The 15,088-nt window shown below is 42.0% G+C and overlaps 1 protein-coding gene across 3 annotated transcripts in view; it reads left to right on the top strand.

Moving 5' to 3' along the window:
• syt7a (synaptotagmin VIIa) overlaps positions 1 to 15,088 on the top strand; it is a 112,324-nt gene that overhangs the window by 83,584 nt on the left and 13,652 nt on the right. For all 3 annotated transcript variants that reach the window (XR_007571839.1, XM_050073527.1, XM_050073526.1), the window contains 5 exons: positions 5,724 to 5,826; positions 9,162 to 9,429; positions 12,378 to 12,547; positions 12,923 to 13,037; positions 13,677 to 13,876. Coding sequence is in view for 2 of the 3 variants with exons in the window: in XM_050073527.1 (XP_049929484.1) it covers positions 5,724 to 5,826; positions 9,162 to 9,429; positions 12,378 to 12,547; positions 12,923 to 13,037; positions 13,677 to 13,876 (856 nt within the window). In the remaining variant the exon portion in view is untranslated. The remainder of the gene's footprint in view (positions 1 to 5,723; positions 5,827 to 9,161; positions 9,430 to 12,377; positions 12,548 to 12,922; positions 13,038 to 13,676; positions 13,877 to 15,088) is intronic.

Below are 15,088 nucleotides of genomic sequence, written 5' to 3'. Positions count from 1 at the left end.
CCACACATGCTGAGCTGTTTATATCCCAGGCATCCATAGATTGTGGATCTTAGAGAGCTTAATTAGGATGTCGGAGTGGCTTGATAATGCCTCATTGGTCTTCACTCATTCTGTTGTGATTCAGTGAACCTATACTGTAGGTTCTCCTCCAGTGTTGCTATAAAGAGAAGCCACAATCCCCGAGAGCTTTGAATCTAGATCTCTCTCTGAGCAACAAGCGAACAGCCCAATGAGGACGGAGGTTCAGGACAGAAGAGGCGGGGAATATCCTCGTGCTACATTAACATTCAATCCACTTGCCTATGGTCTTTCAGTTATTCATCCATGCATGTTACGTAATTTTGTGTAAGACAGTGGAGATTCTTCTTGTTTGAGAATACGTCTTGTTGATATTGATAAATATAGATGTGTACTCGGCCTCAAAGACGCAATGCACTCAGAAGGATTCTCTCTGAGTGTCTGCTAATTGCCAAGTGGGCTATAGAATATTGCTTCATAATTTATGAGCTTATTACATTGCTTAACTTGACATGAAAGGCAAGCGGCGTATGGCGGCTGTGACCTTTAACCTAAATCGATAGAAATGTGTGTTTATTTAAAGGCACTGCGTGTTTGTGCTTTAACAGCATTAGTCTGAGGAGGAGGAGTTTAATGTTTGTGTGGAGGAGGATGTGTGTTTTGGCTAATGTAATGTCAGGTCATTTTGAGGTCACTTCTATGTGCAGAGCAACATTTAAGGTGGTAATTTAGGCCTTGTATTCTTAGATAATAGAAAAGCTGCTGTTATAATGCTTCCAGATGATATAATCTGTTTGTACATAAACATGTAAATTGATTTCGCTATGCTCTACTAGTCTGCTCCTCCTGTGACAGGGGCTTTATGGGCCCGGCTAATCAGCAGAGTCTTCAGGGGCTCTGCTTAAGTCTGTCCCTGAGGCTTTGGCTCCCTGTGGCCACCACGCTCATCCAGACATCACAGGGGGAATGTTGAGATGCATTCAGCTTTGTGCTAAGAGAGGGGGAAGCAGATAGCACTAAGGCGGAAAAAAGGAGTCACAAAGAGAGGAGGCGGAGGTTAGTGCATTCGTACGTACATCCATCCATATGTCAGGGGAGGATGAGGGAATATTCAGGGTGTACATCCATCTTCCTTTTATGAGAGTTGTAGGAGGGAGTACTTATTGCACTCTGCACATCCATGCGTTATGTGCTGCTGAAGGCAGCACTCTTGCCAGCAGGTACACGCTGGTACACATGCTCATCTCATACATACAGATAGATGGATGGATGGGGAGATGAGCTATTTAGAGCATTAACCTAGTACCCTTGTGTCCTGCCTTAGAACAGGTGGCACATCTGCAGCAGCCTCTGCCCCAGAGGCAATCTTTTGAATCTGAATCGGGATTCAAAACATTTGGTACACTCGTGTACAGAGTTTTAATGGACTTTTAAGAATGTTTTGAAGATTTCATGTTGCTCAAACTCCCTGGAACAACGCTGTAGTTGTTTTAATTGAGCTCGTAGACATCATGAATGCTAAATTGCAGAGAGTATTGGGAGGCCATAAAGGGAGGTGGAGCTCAACTGTTATAGATAGGGTAGACTCTAAGCTCATCTTCGGATTCAGAAGTAATCATGTTTGCAATGCTTAACTGTATCGTACCAACAGGGCAATCGCCGGCCACCAAAGTTAAAAGTAGTGCATTTGAAATGTGGCTTCTAATAAAATGAAAATAGACATAAAACAGTGCTTATAAAAATCAACGTTTGGCATCCGCTGAATTGTCTTGTGATTTTCTATTTCCATTTGAAGAAGCAGAGACACAGAAGGCAGCATTTAGCACCTCCCTTGTTGCTTCTTCCTGAAATGGGATTTCAGTAAACGATGCTATTTTAGACTCATTTCCAGTTCCAACATGCAGGAAGTAATTAGTTAACAGTGAAAGCATCCATATTTATACGCCGCAGCAGAATTTTTGGTCGTAGCCTGAGAAGTGAAGCAGCAGGAATGACTGGCTGACTCCAGTGTGAATGTACATGTGTTTCATGTGGATGACGAGTTATGTAAGCAGCGCCATGCTTCACTGCTGTGGTTTTGACTGTGTATGATCCTGGGAAGTGTGCTGTGGCCCCTGAAGAATGATAGATCTAGTGGGCGGCTATGAAATTGAGCATAGACATTGAAAATACATCACTTCATGGTCTCAGGCGAGCGTGTTTGTTTGAGTGTGACATGTTTGCAGAGGGGTGGGAGAAAAAAAAAAAGAGGGGTTGGGTTGGGCTTTCTTTCTCGCGTCTCTCTCCAGCCTAGAAGTGGAGTGTCTTTCCCCCCCTCCCCCTCTCTTCGAGCTGCTGGCCCTCGGTCAGGTAACAAAACAGGATAGTATCACAGGACGGTGAAACCCAAAGTGGCCCCGCCTGCCTCCATATGTCTGTTCATGTGTGTGTCTGCGAGGTTCTCACCCGTACCTGTCATATATCCTATACCTTATCTTCTTTGTTCTCAGTGTGTTTGCCTGTTTGCTGCACCCCTCTAAACACACCCTTCCCCTGCGCCCACTCCCCACAACCTCTTGTTACACACACCCCAAACCCCCAAATGTATGGTCTGTGTTTCTAGAGCCGTTGCTATGCCAACAGCCCACTTTCTGTTCCTTAGCTGTGGGAGAATCTGATCTGAACTCGAGTCCATTCTGCCTCCCACTGGATACTGTAGACAATTGCAGGCTTTAAAGCGTCAATTTCCATATCAAACCCCCATGGGGTCGGACAGAAAAAGCATTGGCACCAAAATGTAGCAGTTGTAGTATTACCATCTGCCACAATTAATATTGCTTTTTTAGAAATTAAATAAACTGAAACCAATAGCCATTTTCAATTCATGATGTACTGTATGATCTGGAGGAAGTATCTTTATATTTTCTGCAATAAATCCGCAGCTCCAGCCGCTTTGTTTAAACAGCCTGGAGGCAGCGCTGGAGCAGAGGACCTCCTCAGGTGCTGTAGAGCAGGGCTGGTAGAAAGGCCATTCCCCTGGCTGCACTAGCTCTTACCTGAGAATGCACTGAACCCCTGAATGAAGCATGAAGGAGAATGAATAATTTAAGACGTTCACTCCCCCATCGATAGTTGGGAGGTGGAGGAGGAGGGAGGTACCTTGCTTTACTTCAAACCCGAAGTCTCTCTTCGTGCTTTAGAGCTCTTTTGAGCTGATCCTCAGATCTTGGTTTAGTGTTTTACCCCAGCCTTTTCCTCGCCTCTCAAACTCATTGCCTGCAGTTTAGAGTCTGTGCAAAAGATAAACAGGCCCCTGCAAATGCAATTACCTCCCTTGGCGACTAATACGACTAACACCAATTGATGAATATTCCCTTCCCCTCTCGAAATGGTTAACATCCCTCCTTCCCCCCCGTCTCGCTCTGGTTCCTTTGCTGGTTCAAGTGATTGTCTGTTTGCTTGTCTTGTTTGCTTGCTTTTTCTGTCTGTCTATTTGTCAGTATATTTTCCCCCGGTTCTGTCCTTGTCTTCAGCAAAAATGTATACATTATTGCATTCAACATCTATTCTCATCCAAATTTGCACTCCAGAGCGCCCAGCGACGACAAAAAAAAAAAAAAAAGACATTCTCTCAGTGAAAAGCTCGACAGAGATTGCTGGCCAGACAGACAGACTTTTCTATGGGCTCCTTGTTTTCTGCCTGTCCAGGGCATTGCCTTCACTCTCTGAGTGACAACTACTTGCATATATTATATATGCACATGTAGCCAATGCCAGTTTGTGCTTTGGCCCCTGTGTCCCCACTCCACACTTTTAGAGTGTTGCTTAAAGGTTGGAAAATCAGGTTAGATTTAAAGTCAACTTCTATAATTTATACTCCATTTCTACCAACACCCTCTTTTGTGACACTCTAAATGTGCATTTCCTATGTTCTTATGTCCCTTTTCGTGTTTTCGATGATATATTTTTGTATGGTATTATCTATGCCTTATTTCTCTCTCATACTATACCTCATTTATCGTTTATTTTGAGCTCTTCGCGTAAAGAACAGTGGTTCTAGCCCTCCTTTTCCTGGTGATCAATTGTATTTATTGTCTTTTTCTTTTCCTCTCTGTGCTCTTTTTCTCCCTTTAGCATGTTCGCCCCTTTGTCTTCTGTTAGAGATATTGTGTCTGCATAGCTCTTTATTTTTGTCTCTTATTCTTTGATACTTATCAGACTGACCAAACTAAGCCTCTCTTGTGTTTCCAGGCTTTCCCTCCTTCATTCCCTATCTTTTCTTGCAGCTCTGTTTTTCTCTCTAATGTGCTGGTGTTTGTAACAATCTCACTCTCTGTTTGATTTTGGTTTTCGTAACCTCACTGTTCATGCTATTAATACTTTCTATCTCTTCTAATACAGATAAATAATTTTCAGCTTTGCTTTTCTATTTCTTACATTCCTTGTTGAACCTTTCTATCTTATCTACAGTCTTTATGATTTCTGTCCGGTGTCTCTGTGTGTGTGTGTGTGTGTGTCTGCAACTTCAGCATCCTCTCTCTGCTCATTTCTTTTCTCTTTCTCTGTGTGTCTGTTGTCGTTTTTCTTCTGTACTTACTGTTTGTTTATTGCCTAACAGTGTTTCAGTGTTCAGCCTCTCCATGTGCCTTGACCAGTCATCTATGGAGTGCTGTGTGTCCAATGTGTCACATTACATTGGCCAGGACTTTCACATTTGGCTCTTTCTTCTTCTATCTATCCTCATTATTTCTTTAATCTCATAATATTTATTCTTCTTTTGATTTTTTTTCTTCTTCTTTTGCTGATTTTTTTTCTTTACACTTTGTGATTCTTGTTGTTTTCATGATGTATGAACATAGAGGTTTTTCTCCCAGAATGTTTGTCCCACTTTAACGTTATGTTTCCAACAATCCTCATGTGAAGGAACTAAACTTAACATCTATTAACATTTGTACCTAAGTACCAGCTGTGCCATGGGAGATCTCTGTTCTCTCTTTCATGTTTTTTTTAATTAATATTTTGTGTTGTTGATGCAGATTCTTAATAACTGAGAGATTTAAACACGCAAACACTTTCCAAAACTGTTGTACATCTGTCCCGTTAAATGTCTGGTCCTCTACATGTTGCTATACATGTCTGTCTATTGTATATATGTATATATATATATAGTGACGTCATGTTGCTATACATGTCAGTATACATGTGTGTCTCGTTAATGTCTGTAGAGGGAACACGGGTTGATCATGAACTCTGTGGGGATTGGAGATAATGAATTGGGTTCTATCAATTTTAAATTTAGTGGGTTTGTGCTGTGTCTGAAAATGTCTTTGTTTACTTGTCGGAGGTAACTTTCTTGTTAGAGATATGGATGTTTGCCACACTGGACATATGCATAGTCATCTCAGATTCCAAGTTTCATCAAACACAACTCACAGCATCAAATGTCCTCAGTTCTAGCGCCCGCTGTTAATCTGTCAAATCTTTGGCAGATTTTTATTTGGCTCCGCTCATGATAGCTAGAGAAAGCACAATCTACTTTGAAGTGACATCTATCCAAAGCAAACTTGGACTCAATTGGTCGTTTCAGATAGGTGGTTTTCAAGCGCCAAACAGGTGGAGGTTGGACTCCCTGTGTGCTCAGACATTCTCTCTTTCTGGAGACGAGTTAGCTTCTCAGCACGTCCTTGCCATTTTCCCTCCGGGTCAACCTGTGTTTCTGCTTACAGGGGCAACAAGCCAGCTAACAGCCCCAAGGGCCAACCCCCTGATGCTGATGGCCACTCCTCCGTAACGGACCTGGCCAACTCTCTCACTGGAGACATGGTGATGGTAAGAGCCTCTATCCCAGCACACATCCACCCCTGCTATACTGAGGATAAAGTGGGTGATATTCTATATTATTTTATCATCAATATATCCCATTAAAAGCCCAAAACTGAACTTTGTGATATTCTCTCTCTCTCTCAGTACTTTCAGGCTCCCCTACCCTATCTGTGACACCAAGCCACGAGTACATTGATTCTTACCATAGACTGTATATAAATAATAGATGTAGCCACCGTAATATCACCCATTGCTTTTTGGACTTCTGTATTGAGGCCTTGAGTTTGGCACTTTGGCCATCACCATCTGGTATTTTTGGAGCCAGAATTGGACGAAAGAGTGGAGCTAACCCTAACACCAGCTGCTAGCTTGGTTAGCACTGTGCATTTACAATCTATGGTTAACTGCGATAATGCTAATTTTTGCTCGAGAAAAACAGGCTTACAACCATTAAATCAAATGTACTTACTGAAAGAACTGAACGTCTGTCTCCTGAGAGGGTCTTTTAGTACAACCAAACACTGAACAAGATTTTTTTTTAGTCGACCACTGAAAGAACACTGAAATAGCAACGGCTTTGACTTAGCCCGTACTCTGTGAATCTGGGGTTACACCATGGTTACTGGGGTGGGGGAAAAAATTGACACAGCATATTTTATACACGGTATTTTTGCGTGGCAGTATCGTCACACCCTGCAAAGTATCAATTTTCTTATTATATATATCATTAATATTTCAAATACAAATTAAACTTTAGATAGTCTGAAAACTGAAAACTTAATCTTATAAGATAATACAGATATAGACAAAGTTTTCCTTCAGGGATATAATTAACAGTTAAAAAAAAGGTAATAAATTGCAATATATTGCTATATATTATATCACAATACTCAGCATATCGCAACATGTTTAAAATCACAGTCATATTGTATTGTGACTTAAGTATCGTGATAATATGGTATTGTGGAGCCTCTGGTGATTCCCACTCCTCATGGTTACGTTACCAAGTCGTCACTGTGGTAGCGACTTGTCAACTGACAGCAGCCACCTGTCACTCAGTTGTCATGAAGGGGGGGATTAGCTACAGAGATGAAAACCTTTTCTTGTACCAGGCTGTAAACATGTTAAATTCTGCTTTAAATTTAGGCATTTTATCATGGGTGTCTATGAGGATTGACTCGCTCTTGTAGCCAGCCTCAAGTGGGTGGTCATTAGAGGAACTGCGGTTTTTGGCACTTCAGCGTTGGATTAATTTTTCAGCCCTGGAGGTTGCCACTTGATTCCTGTTGAACATGTGAACCTTAAAAGAGTTATTTCCCAACACAGCTGGGTGCTGTAGATCTTATTAAGTGTGAGTCAAATAGACAAAACAGTGACTTTGTTTGGGACGTTTTTTGGCTGCAAATAAATATGCGCTAGTTGGTATTATGGCAGTATGATGTGCGTGGGATTGGGAAGGAATATGTGACCCAGTACAACAGTGTGATCTATTAATGTGTATTTAATAGATTTCAGATAACAATTGAGCTCTATGGCACAGAGGTTTAAGCTATATGAAGCTTTAGCGACGGAGACAACTTTTAGTAGGATCAATTCATTGTCATTATTTGGCTTTTCATGGGATTTGTTGACAGCATGAAAAATTAAGGAAATGAAGGGCATTAAGTGAAATCTAATAAAGCCACACCAGCAATTTAACATAGCACTTCCAAAAAATCAGAGACTCACAAGACATAGTTAAAAAAATGAAGAACAGGCCGGCAGGTTCAGATTTTTTTTGTCTCAAGTGTGTTTCAAATCCCCCAAAACACTGCATCCTACATCCTACATGCTTGTGTATTTTAAATTCTCTGCCTGCTTTAAAGTTTCAGTCTCCAAGTCTGGGCAACCCTGATGAAATCATTGTCTCAGATTTTAGAGAGCGCTGTCCAGAGCCACAGACGTCATTATGCAGCTGTTTTTACTGGCTGAGTAGTACTCCAGTCCTCATGATGAGTAAACTGACCTTGACATGACAGTTCCAGTTCGGTGTGGAAGAGCTTGACTAGCCTGCCCACCCCATCCAACATCTTTGGTGATGAATCAGGACGCCAACTGTGAGCCAGGCCTAATCAGCCAAAATCAGTGCCCGACATCATTAATGCTCTCATGGCTGAATGGAAGAAAACTCTAACCAAGTTCCAAAAATCATTTGGAAAGGCTGAAACCAGAAGAGTGTCGGAATCATATTGATGCCCGTGGTTTTGGAATGAAATGTGCAGTCATCATTTATGTCTGCAGTATGCTGCCGTCCATATACTTTTGGCCGCGTCACTCTTAGTCAGCAGGTAGGATAAGTGTTGCCGAGTCATCCTCCGGGTTGATTTAAAGCTGCACGTGGTAATAAGAGAGCCATAATAGGAAAAAAACACACAGGCAGTTCCTACAGTGGCAATCAAGCGAGACAGCCCATCCAAGGTGACTCACACTGTTTGATAAATTAGACTTGGAATATTTCACACTTGCTCTGCCTGTCAGTTCTATAACCCATATTGACAAAAGCTGAGTGAGTGAGTCTTTTCAGCTTTGAAATTGAAGTTCTGACCTAAAGCACTGAAATCAACAATTTCAGGTGATGCTTCGAGGGAGAGAGTTTGCATGCAAACCAGACACCCAGGCTGGCCTTTTTCAAAGCGTCAGTGGAGGCACTTGCACAAAGTGGTCTTATGATCTGCTGGTTGTCTTATCTCCCTCAAAGTCCTCATTTCCAATCAGTGCCATTGTTGCAGTGAGAGGAAAAAAATAAAGGACAGAGACAGAAGGTGGAGCTGCGGGGAGAAAAGAGGTGACCACATAAACGGCTGCAAGTGCGAAATGCCAACCTTGAGCTATGCTTGCGTTCTCTCCATGCCCCTCATGCAATGCTCTCTCTCTCTCCTGCTCTTGCTGTTTGTCTCCCGCTTTCTCTTTGCCCCTCTCTGTCCGCTGCTTTCTATCAGATAGTGGCCTTTTAGTGCACAGCAGTGATAAAGCAGTCGGAGTGGCTGTGAGAGAGAATGGGTGGTCTAAAGCTTGCCTATCTTCAATCTGAGCACCTCCTGCCTCTTAAGAACATTAGAAAGGAAATTAAACTCTCAGTCTTCTTAATGTCAGACCAATCTCTGCCTTTGAGCAGCTGCTTGAGCGCGCCGTGATAGAAACGCAGCTCTAAAATCTCCTCCCCTCGCAGCTTCACTCTGTCACGGTCTGTGTGCACGTGCTTGTGTCAGAGGAAGTGTTTGCCCTTGGACTGAACTTTTCATGGAAGTGGCTGCTGCTGCATGTATTTATATTTATTTGAGTGCATTTGTGGTCCCTCACAGCTGTCTCCAGGTTCAGAGGATGATGACGGTGAAGGGCCAATCAGTGAGAAGCTGGGCCGGATCCAGTTCAGCATAGGTTACAGCTTCCAGAACACGACCCTCACTGTCAAAGTTCTCAGGGGCCAGGAGCTCCCGGCCAAGGACTTCTCCGGCACTTCCGATCCCTTCGTCAAAATCTACCTGCTGCCTGACAAAAAGCACAAGCTGGAGACCAAGGTCAAGAGGAAGAACCTCAACCCCCACTGGAACGAAACCTTCCTGTTTGAGGGTCTGTGCTGTTTTCAGCTTCTTTTCAAAGAACTATTGCAGTTGTTACTATTGTTATTACATATTTTCCTTCACATTTTGTCATGCTGCCAAAAAAGTGTTTTCATCAAAGCTTCATAAATCCTATGCATATCCCTGTAACAATAAATATTCATGACTAAATAAGCAGCACTTCAAATTATAAGTTCAAATTAAAGTAAAACAAATATATTTAGTATTTTTTTTATGAACAGTTGAACACTGAAAACTCTGTGAAATAACCAAACTGTTCAGACTCTGGCAGATAAGGCCACTTTTCTCAATACAAGAGGCTGATTGATAAAATTGGTTTTCAGGGCCTGTTTTCTCAATCAGCTTTTGCCAGCTTGAGGGGACTGGCTGCCAATATTAGTGCTGGCAAAGCTTTAAATCCTGTTCAAAGCTACAGTTGGTAACTTTTATGAAAATAAGTTTGAGTGATATTTGCTGAAACTGTCGCTATATTCTGAAAGAAGAACAAGAGACAGATAATCTGTGGAAACATAATGTCCCTCCTTCTCTTGCTGCTGCTTCTAATGGTGTTTTCCAGAATCTATCATGGTACACCATAAACAACCAATCAGAGCTGAAGAGTATCTTAAGCAGCAGTCAGTCATGTCAGTTGTGCGTGTGTGTGGTCAAACTGTCAAATTAGGCATCTGGTCATATATGAGTCAAGATTTAGTTACTGCATTGCCTATGTCTTGCCTCAAATGTTGTTAGAAACACATTTTAGTGTACTGTTTAGCTGTAAAATGAGAAGGTTTTTAACCTGGCCACCATGTTGGATACAGTGAAAGTCAAACCAAGCACCACCAACTGGCTGGGTCACATGTTTCTGAAAACATTTAAGGTGAGAGATAGGCAATGCAGTAACAAAACTGTGATTCAGTCTTGATCAGCGCTGCCTAGTTTGACACAGTTTGACCGCAATTCACAAGCAGTGATTGACACGATTGACAGCTGCGTTAGATACTCCTCAGCTCTGATTGGTTGTTCTCATTTGAATGTGATAAGGCCACTAGAAGTGCTACAAGGCAATAGAGTCGGCAAAGGAGTATGATTTTTTTCTCAGATTATCTGTCTCATTTGGCGCTGTGTGGATTTAGTGACAGTTTAGTGACAGACAAAAGTTTCCAACTAGAGCTTTAATAAATAGTTTGACAGTTTGAGAAATACACTTATTACAGTATCTTTCTTGCTGAGAGTTAGATAAGATGATTGATACCATCATCTGTAGACTAAATATAAAGCTATAGCCTGAAGCTGCTTCACTTAGCAACAGCTAAAGCGCACTAATTAACATATTATATCTTTTTATTTGCATCAATACAAAAAATGAAGTATTAAAGTGTAGCACCAGGCTAGCTGTTCATTGGTGGGTAGAGTACTAAAAATCTATAGTCAAGAAAAAGTATGATTACTCACATAAAAAATTAATGAAAGTAAAAGTGAAAATTACCATCTTCAACAGCTACTCAAGAAAAAGTAAAAAAGTACCTGGTTGATAAATTACTTAAAGCACAAGTTACTTTTTCTTTTATTAGGGTGTGCGGCAGCACTCGTTGATAAAGCTTTTATAATGAAGTAGAGCAGGTAGGCTGATCAAACAAAGCCTATACAACTGAGATATGAACAATCTCCCACTCTCTCTCCTTTTCTTTATTATCATAACGTCAAAGATTGACATTACACATAAAAAAATTAACATAGCCAACATTAGCTAGCTAACTAAATTTTCACCTTCAGTATGTTCAACTTACTTGAAATTGCTTATGGATTTTAGAAGAGGAGTTTTTAAAAGCGGAGATCATGATGTTTTTTGGGAGGCACAGCAGGCACCTCATCATGTAACTGTTGTGTTTATTAGATTTTGGTATAGAAAATGTGTGGCCAGATGTGGTCAGGGATTGTCGCTGGAAGCTCTTGTCTTGGGTTTTGCTCTGTCATCATTAAAACGTGGTCAAAAGACAGGTGGTGCTTCTTTTTGGCTGGTAACTTGGTATCTGCAGTAGAGGTGCTTCTTGTGCCCTCTCCCCACCTTTGTCAATTCGAAGGTGTAAATGGCAAATGTAGTGAAGTAAAAAGTAGATTACTGGTTCAAATATACTTGAGTAAAAAGTAGAATTACAGTCTGAAGAAAGAACCATGAAAAGCACTTTTTCTCATGTGCTTTACTTCTGTTACAAAGCTAAACCAACCTCTGATTATACTGTCGCATTACATTTAACAAACAAATATGACAGTGCCATTTATCTTTTCCTTTAACAATAGACTCACATAAATAAAATGTATCATAATTCTCTCTGTTACAGTCAAGTGTTGCTTAAGTGCATTCTAAACACTTATCAGAGATCTAAGTTTGTACCATTGTTCCATTAAGTGGCAGTGACAAAGAGCATTGTGGGAGTTGTGTGAAAATTCGCAAACAAGGTGTGAAATTATAAATTTTTTTTGCATATATTAAACCTTCAGCTCAAAAAAACTACAGACAGGTTTTGTTAAATAAAGTAATATTCTTGAGCACTGCAAACTGCAGGTGTTCAGCCGCAGCCTTGCAGAGAGCAGTGAAGTGTCTCACCTCTGTATGAACTGAAGTTGCTTCATTATGACCATTGTGCTTGGATGACAGCACAATGGTAAAAAAGCCAAAATAATGTTCAAAAGGTTCCAAAATTAGAACAATAGCCAGCGCTCTTGAAAAATGAACGAGATAGTTCTTTGTGACTAGAGTATAATGATCCCTCTCAGTCATTTGAGAGAGCGCCGGCTGGTCCTGCCGTTTTCGAAATGCACTTTGGCCTTTGCCAAGTTCCTCCTTGTTAGCACGGTGCAGATTACACTGGCCTCTCCGTACTGTCAAGAATATGTTTTTCACTTTCTGTAACTAAGCTCTCCCCTCAATGTTATCTGTGTCTGTGTCTGTTTTAGGCTTCCCTTACGAGAAGGTGAGGGAGCGCACTCTCTACCTTCAGGTGTTGGACTACGACCGCTTCAGCAGGAATGACCCCATTGGAGAGGTGTCAATCCCCCTTAACAAGGTGGAACTGGGCCAGATAAAGACCTTCTGGAAGGAGCTCAAACCCTGCAGTGATGGCAGTGTAAGAGAAGGAGGGCTGGCCATCAGGCCGAATGATGACGAGTCCCATGTTGTCATTCAGATGTTGTAATTACAGTTTTATTAACAGTGTGATGCAATTTGTTAACTGCTCTCAGCGTGTGAAGCTTGATTGACGTAATTTCAGTGTGAGCAACGGGCTCGGCTAAGCCAGCCTGGTCACTGGACCATCTGTGTTTGGCAGAAGGGGTTAGAGCAGAAAGGGCAGTGATGTAAGATTTCACAACGAGCTAGTGAGTAATCTGGAGTTTGATATTCCCTGATGAAATCTGATATTAGACTGGGTGATTCACACACCATTGTGTTCCTGTGTGTGTGTGTTTGTGTTTGTTTTTGTGTGTGTGTTTGTGTTCCTCAGGGGAGACGAGGAGACCTGCTGGTGTCTCTCTGCTATAATCCCACTGCCAACACCATCACTGTGAACATCATCAAAGCGCGTAATCTCAAAGCCATGGATATCGGGGGCACCTCAGGTATGTTTGCTGAGTCTTTTCCTCTTTCTAACCCTAGTTCACCCATCTGAAGCCCTTCTCATGACATTGGAAGCTCCGTCTACGTGTTCAAACATTTGCTGACCCGTCCGTGCAGAAGACGGTTGCCGTCTGGCTCCTCAGACGGGTTGCGCCGTAGATAGCTGCGGCAGCAAGGTGACATTACATCAAGCATCTCTCCCGTGCCCTCTATCTTTCCTGCTCTCTCTCTTCCTGTATATCTATGAGGATCTTCAGCCTCCCAGCCAAATCTGTGTCAGCTCAGTCTGGTGCTGGTTTTTTAAGTATCAGGTCTCTCTGTGGATTGATTATTTTTGTAGAATTACTTCCTCTTGCAGTAGTAGGAGTAGTTGTCTGTTAGTATTACAGATTATGATAATGCTCCAGAACTGGTTGTACAAATCCCAGGCCCTATTTCCATAAATACTTCCTCATTTGTATGTTTCCCGGCTCAGGGGATAAGTTGACCTTGAGCTCAAACTAGGTATCTGCTTCCCTGCTGCCTTCCCTGACTTTAACAATTAAGAGGGTAATTGCAAACCTGACACTAAAACTCACCCTCAGTGGGCATCTTCATGTTCCCTCTCATGTAAACTGCTGTTCTCTGCGTCCACGTTGCAGATCCATATGTGAAGGTGTGGCTGATGCACAAGGACAAGCGAGTAGAGAAGAAGAAGACGGTGACGATGAAGCGCTGTCTGAACCCCGTCTTCAACGAGTCCTTCCCTTTCGACGTGCCCGCCCATGTGCTGAGGGAGACCACCATCATCATCACCGTCATGGACAAGGACAGGCTCAGCCGCAACGACGTTATCGGCAAGGTAACGCTCCACAGTGCTCTTTGTGTTGTTGCCTTTGGTTACAACACAGAAGTCCCTTCAGCTCCTTGTTACATAAATGTGATGGCAAATGTCGGACTCTTGTCTATAAATGCGACTAAATAAAGGGACTTTTAGACAGCAAGCAGCCGCCACTAAGGTCGGACAACTTGTGGGGGCAGCTCACCCTGTGACCATGGCAACCACAGTGAGGAAAACTTTAAAGTAATTAATTACTGAATTGTACACATACATTATTCTCCAGCAGTGAACAAAGAAATCAGTGAAGAGAAACAGTCCAGGAGCAACATTAGCTTCAAAGTTTGATTATCTGTTCAGGGGCCAATAAACAACAGTCATTAGTTAGCAAGTTTCTGTATTAATCTTGTCATGCTTGTTTTGTGTCTTCTAATTTAAAGCAGTAGTTTGACATTTTAGGAAATACACTTTTTCACTTTCTGGCAAAGAGATAGATGAGAAGATTCATACCACTCTCATGTCTGGCAATTAAACATAAGGCTGCAACCAGCAGACGGTTAGCTTAGCTTAGCATGGAGACTGAAAGCAGAGGGGAAACAGCTAACCTGGTTCTGTACAAAGGTAACAAATTTCGCTGACTAGCACCTCTTAAGAGCTGTTTCTGACCAGTGCAGTGCAAAAATATGTGGTAAGGAGATGCAGAAAGTCTGCATGCAAATTTTCCACAACAACTACACATGCTGGTTCAGGTGCAAATTATCTGTGTTGCCATGTTCTATTTTCCTCAAACGAAAGACATAAATAAATTGCTTATTTTCCTCCTAAATAGTACCCATGTCCACTACACACAAAAATCCTATCCAGACAGACAGTGTCTAAGAGGCTTAGGTTACATTACCCCTGAAGTTGGTGCTAATGCTAGCTGTTGGGCCTAACCCCTATCTGTAAACAACATATAATGTTTGCAGGCATATCAGTGACTACCATCTTCATAGTCTCCCAGCTGCTGGGCGATCTCAAGCCATATGTCGTCCTTTATATGGTTGTTGGGGTAGTTACTGCAGTGTTTGTAGTACAATATTGAGTGCTGAGGAACCAAATTGATATGACGCTCCTTCATTTTGGCAGCAAGTTGACCTCGAGGTATGAGCTAGAACAAAGGATTTCATTATACATACAGTATATTACCGCAGGCTGAAATCCGCTGAAATCGAGGTCTTACTGATGAAGAATAAC

This window comes from Epinephelus moara, chromosome 20, assembly GCF_006386435.1.
Source record: "Epinephelus moara isolate mb chromosome 20, YSFRI_EMoa_1.0, whole genome shotgun sequence".
Taxonomy (NCBI): Eukaryota; Metazoa; Chordata; class Actinopteri; order Perciformes; family Serranidae; genus Epinephelus; species Epinephelus moara.
The sequence above is the reverse complement of the archived record's forward strand: the minus strand, read 5'-3'. Positions and strand labels throughout refer to the sequence as shown.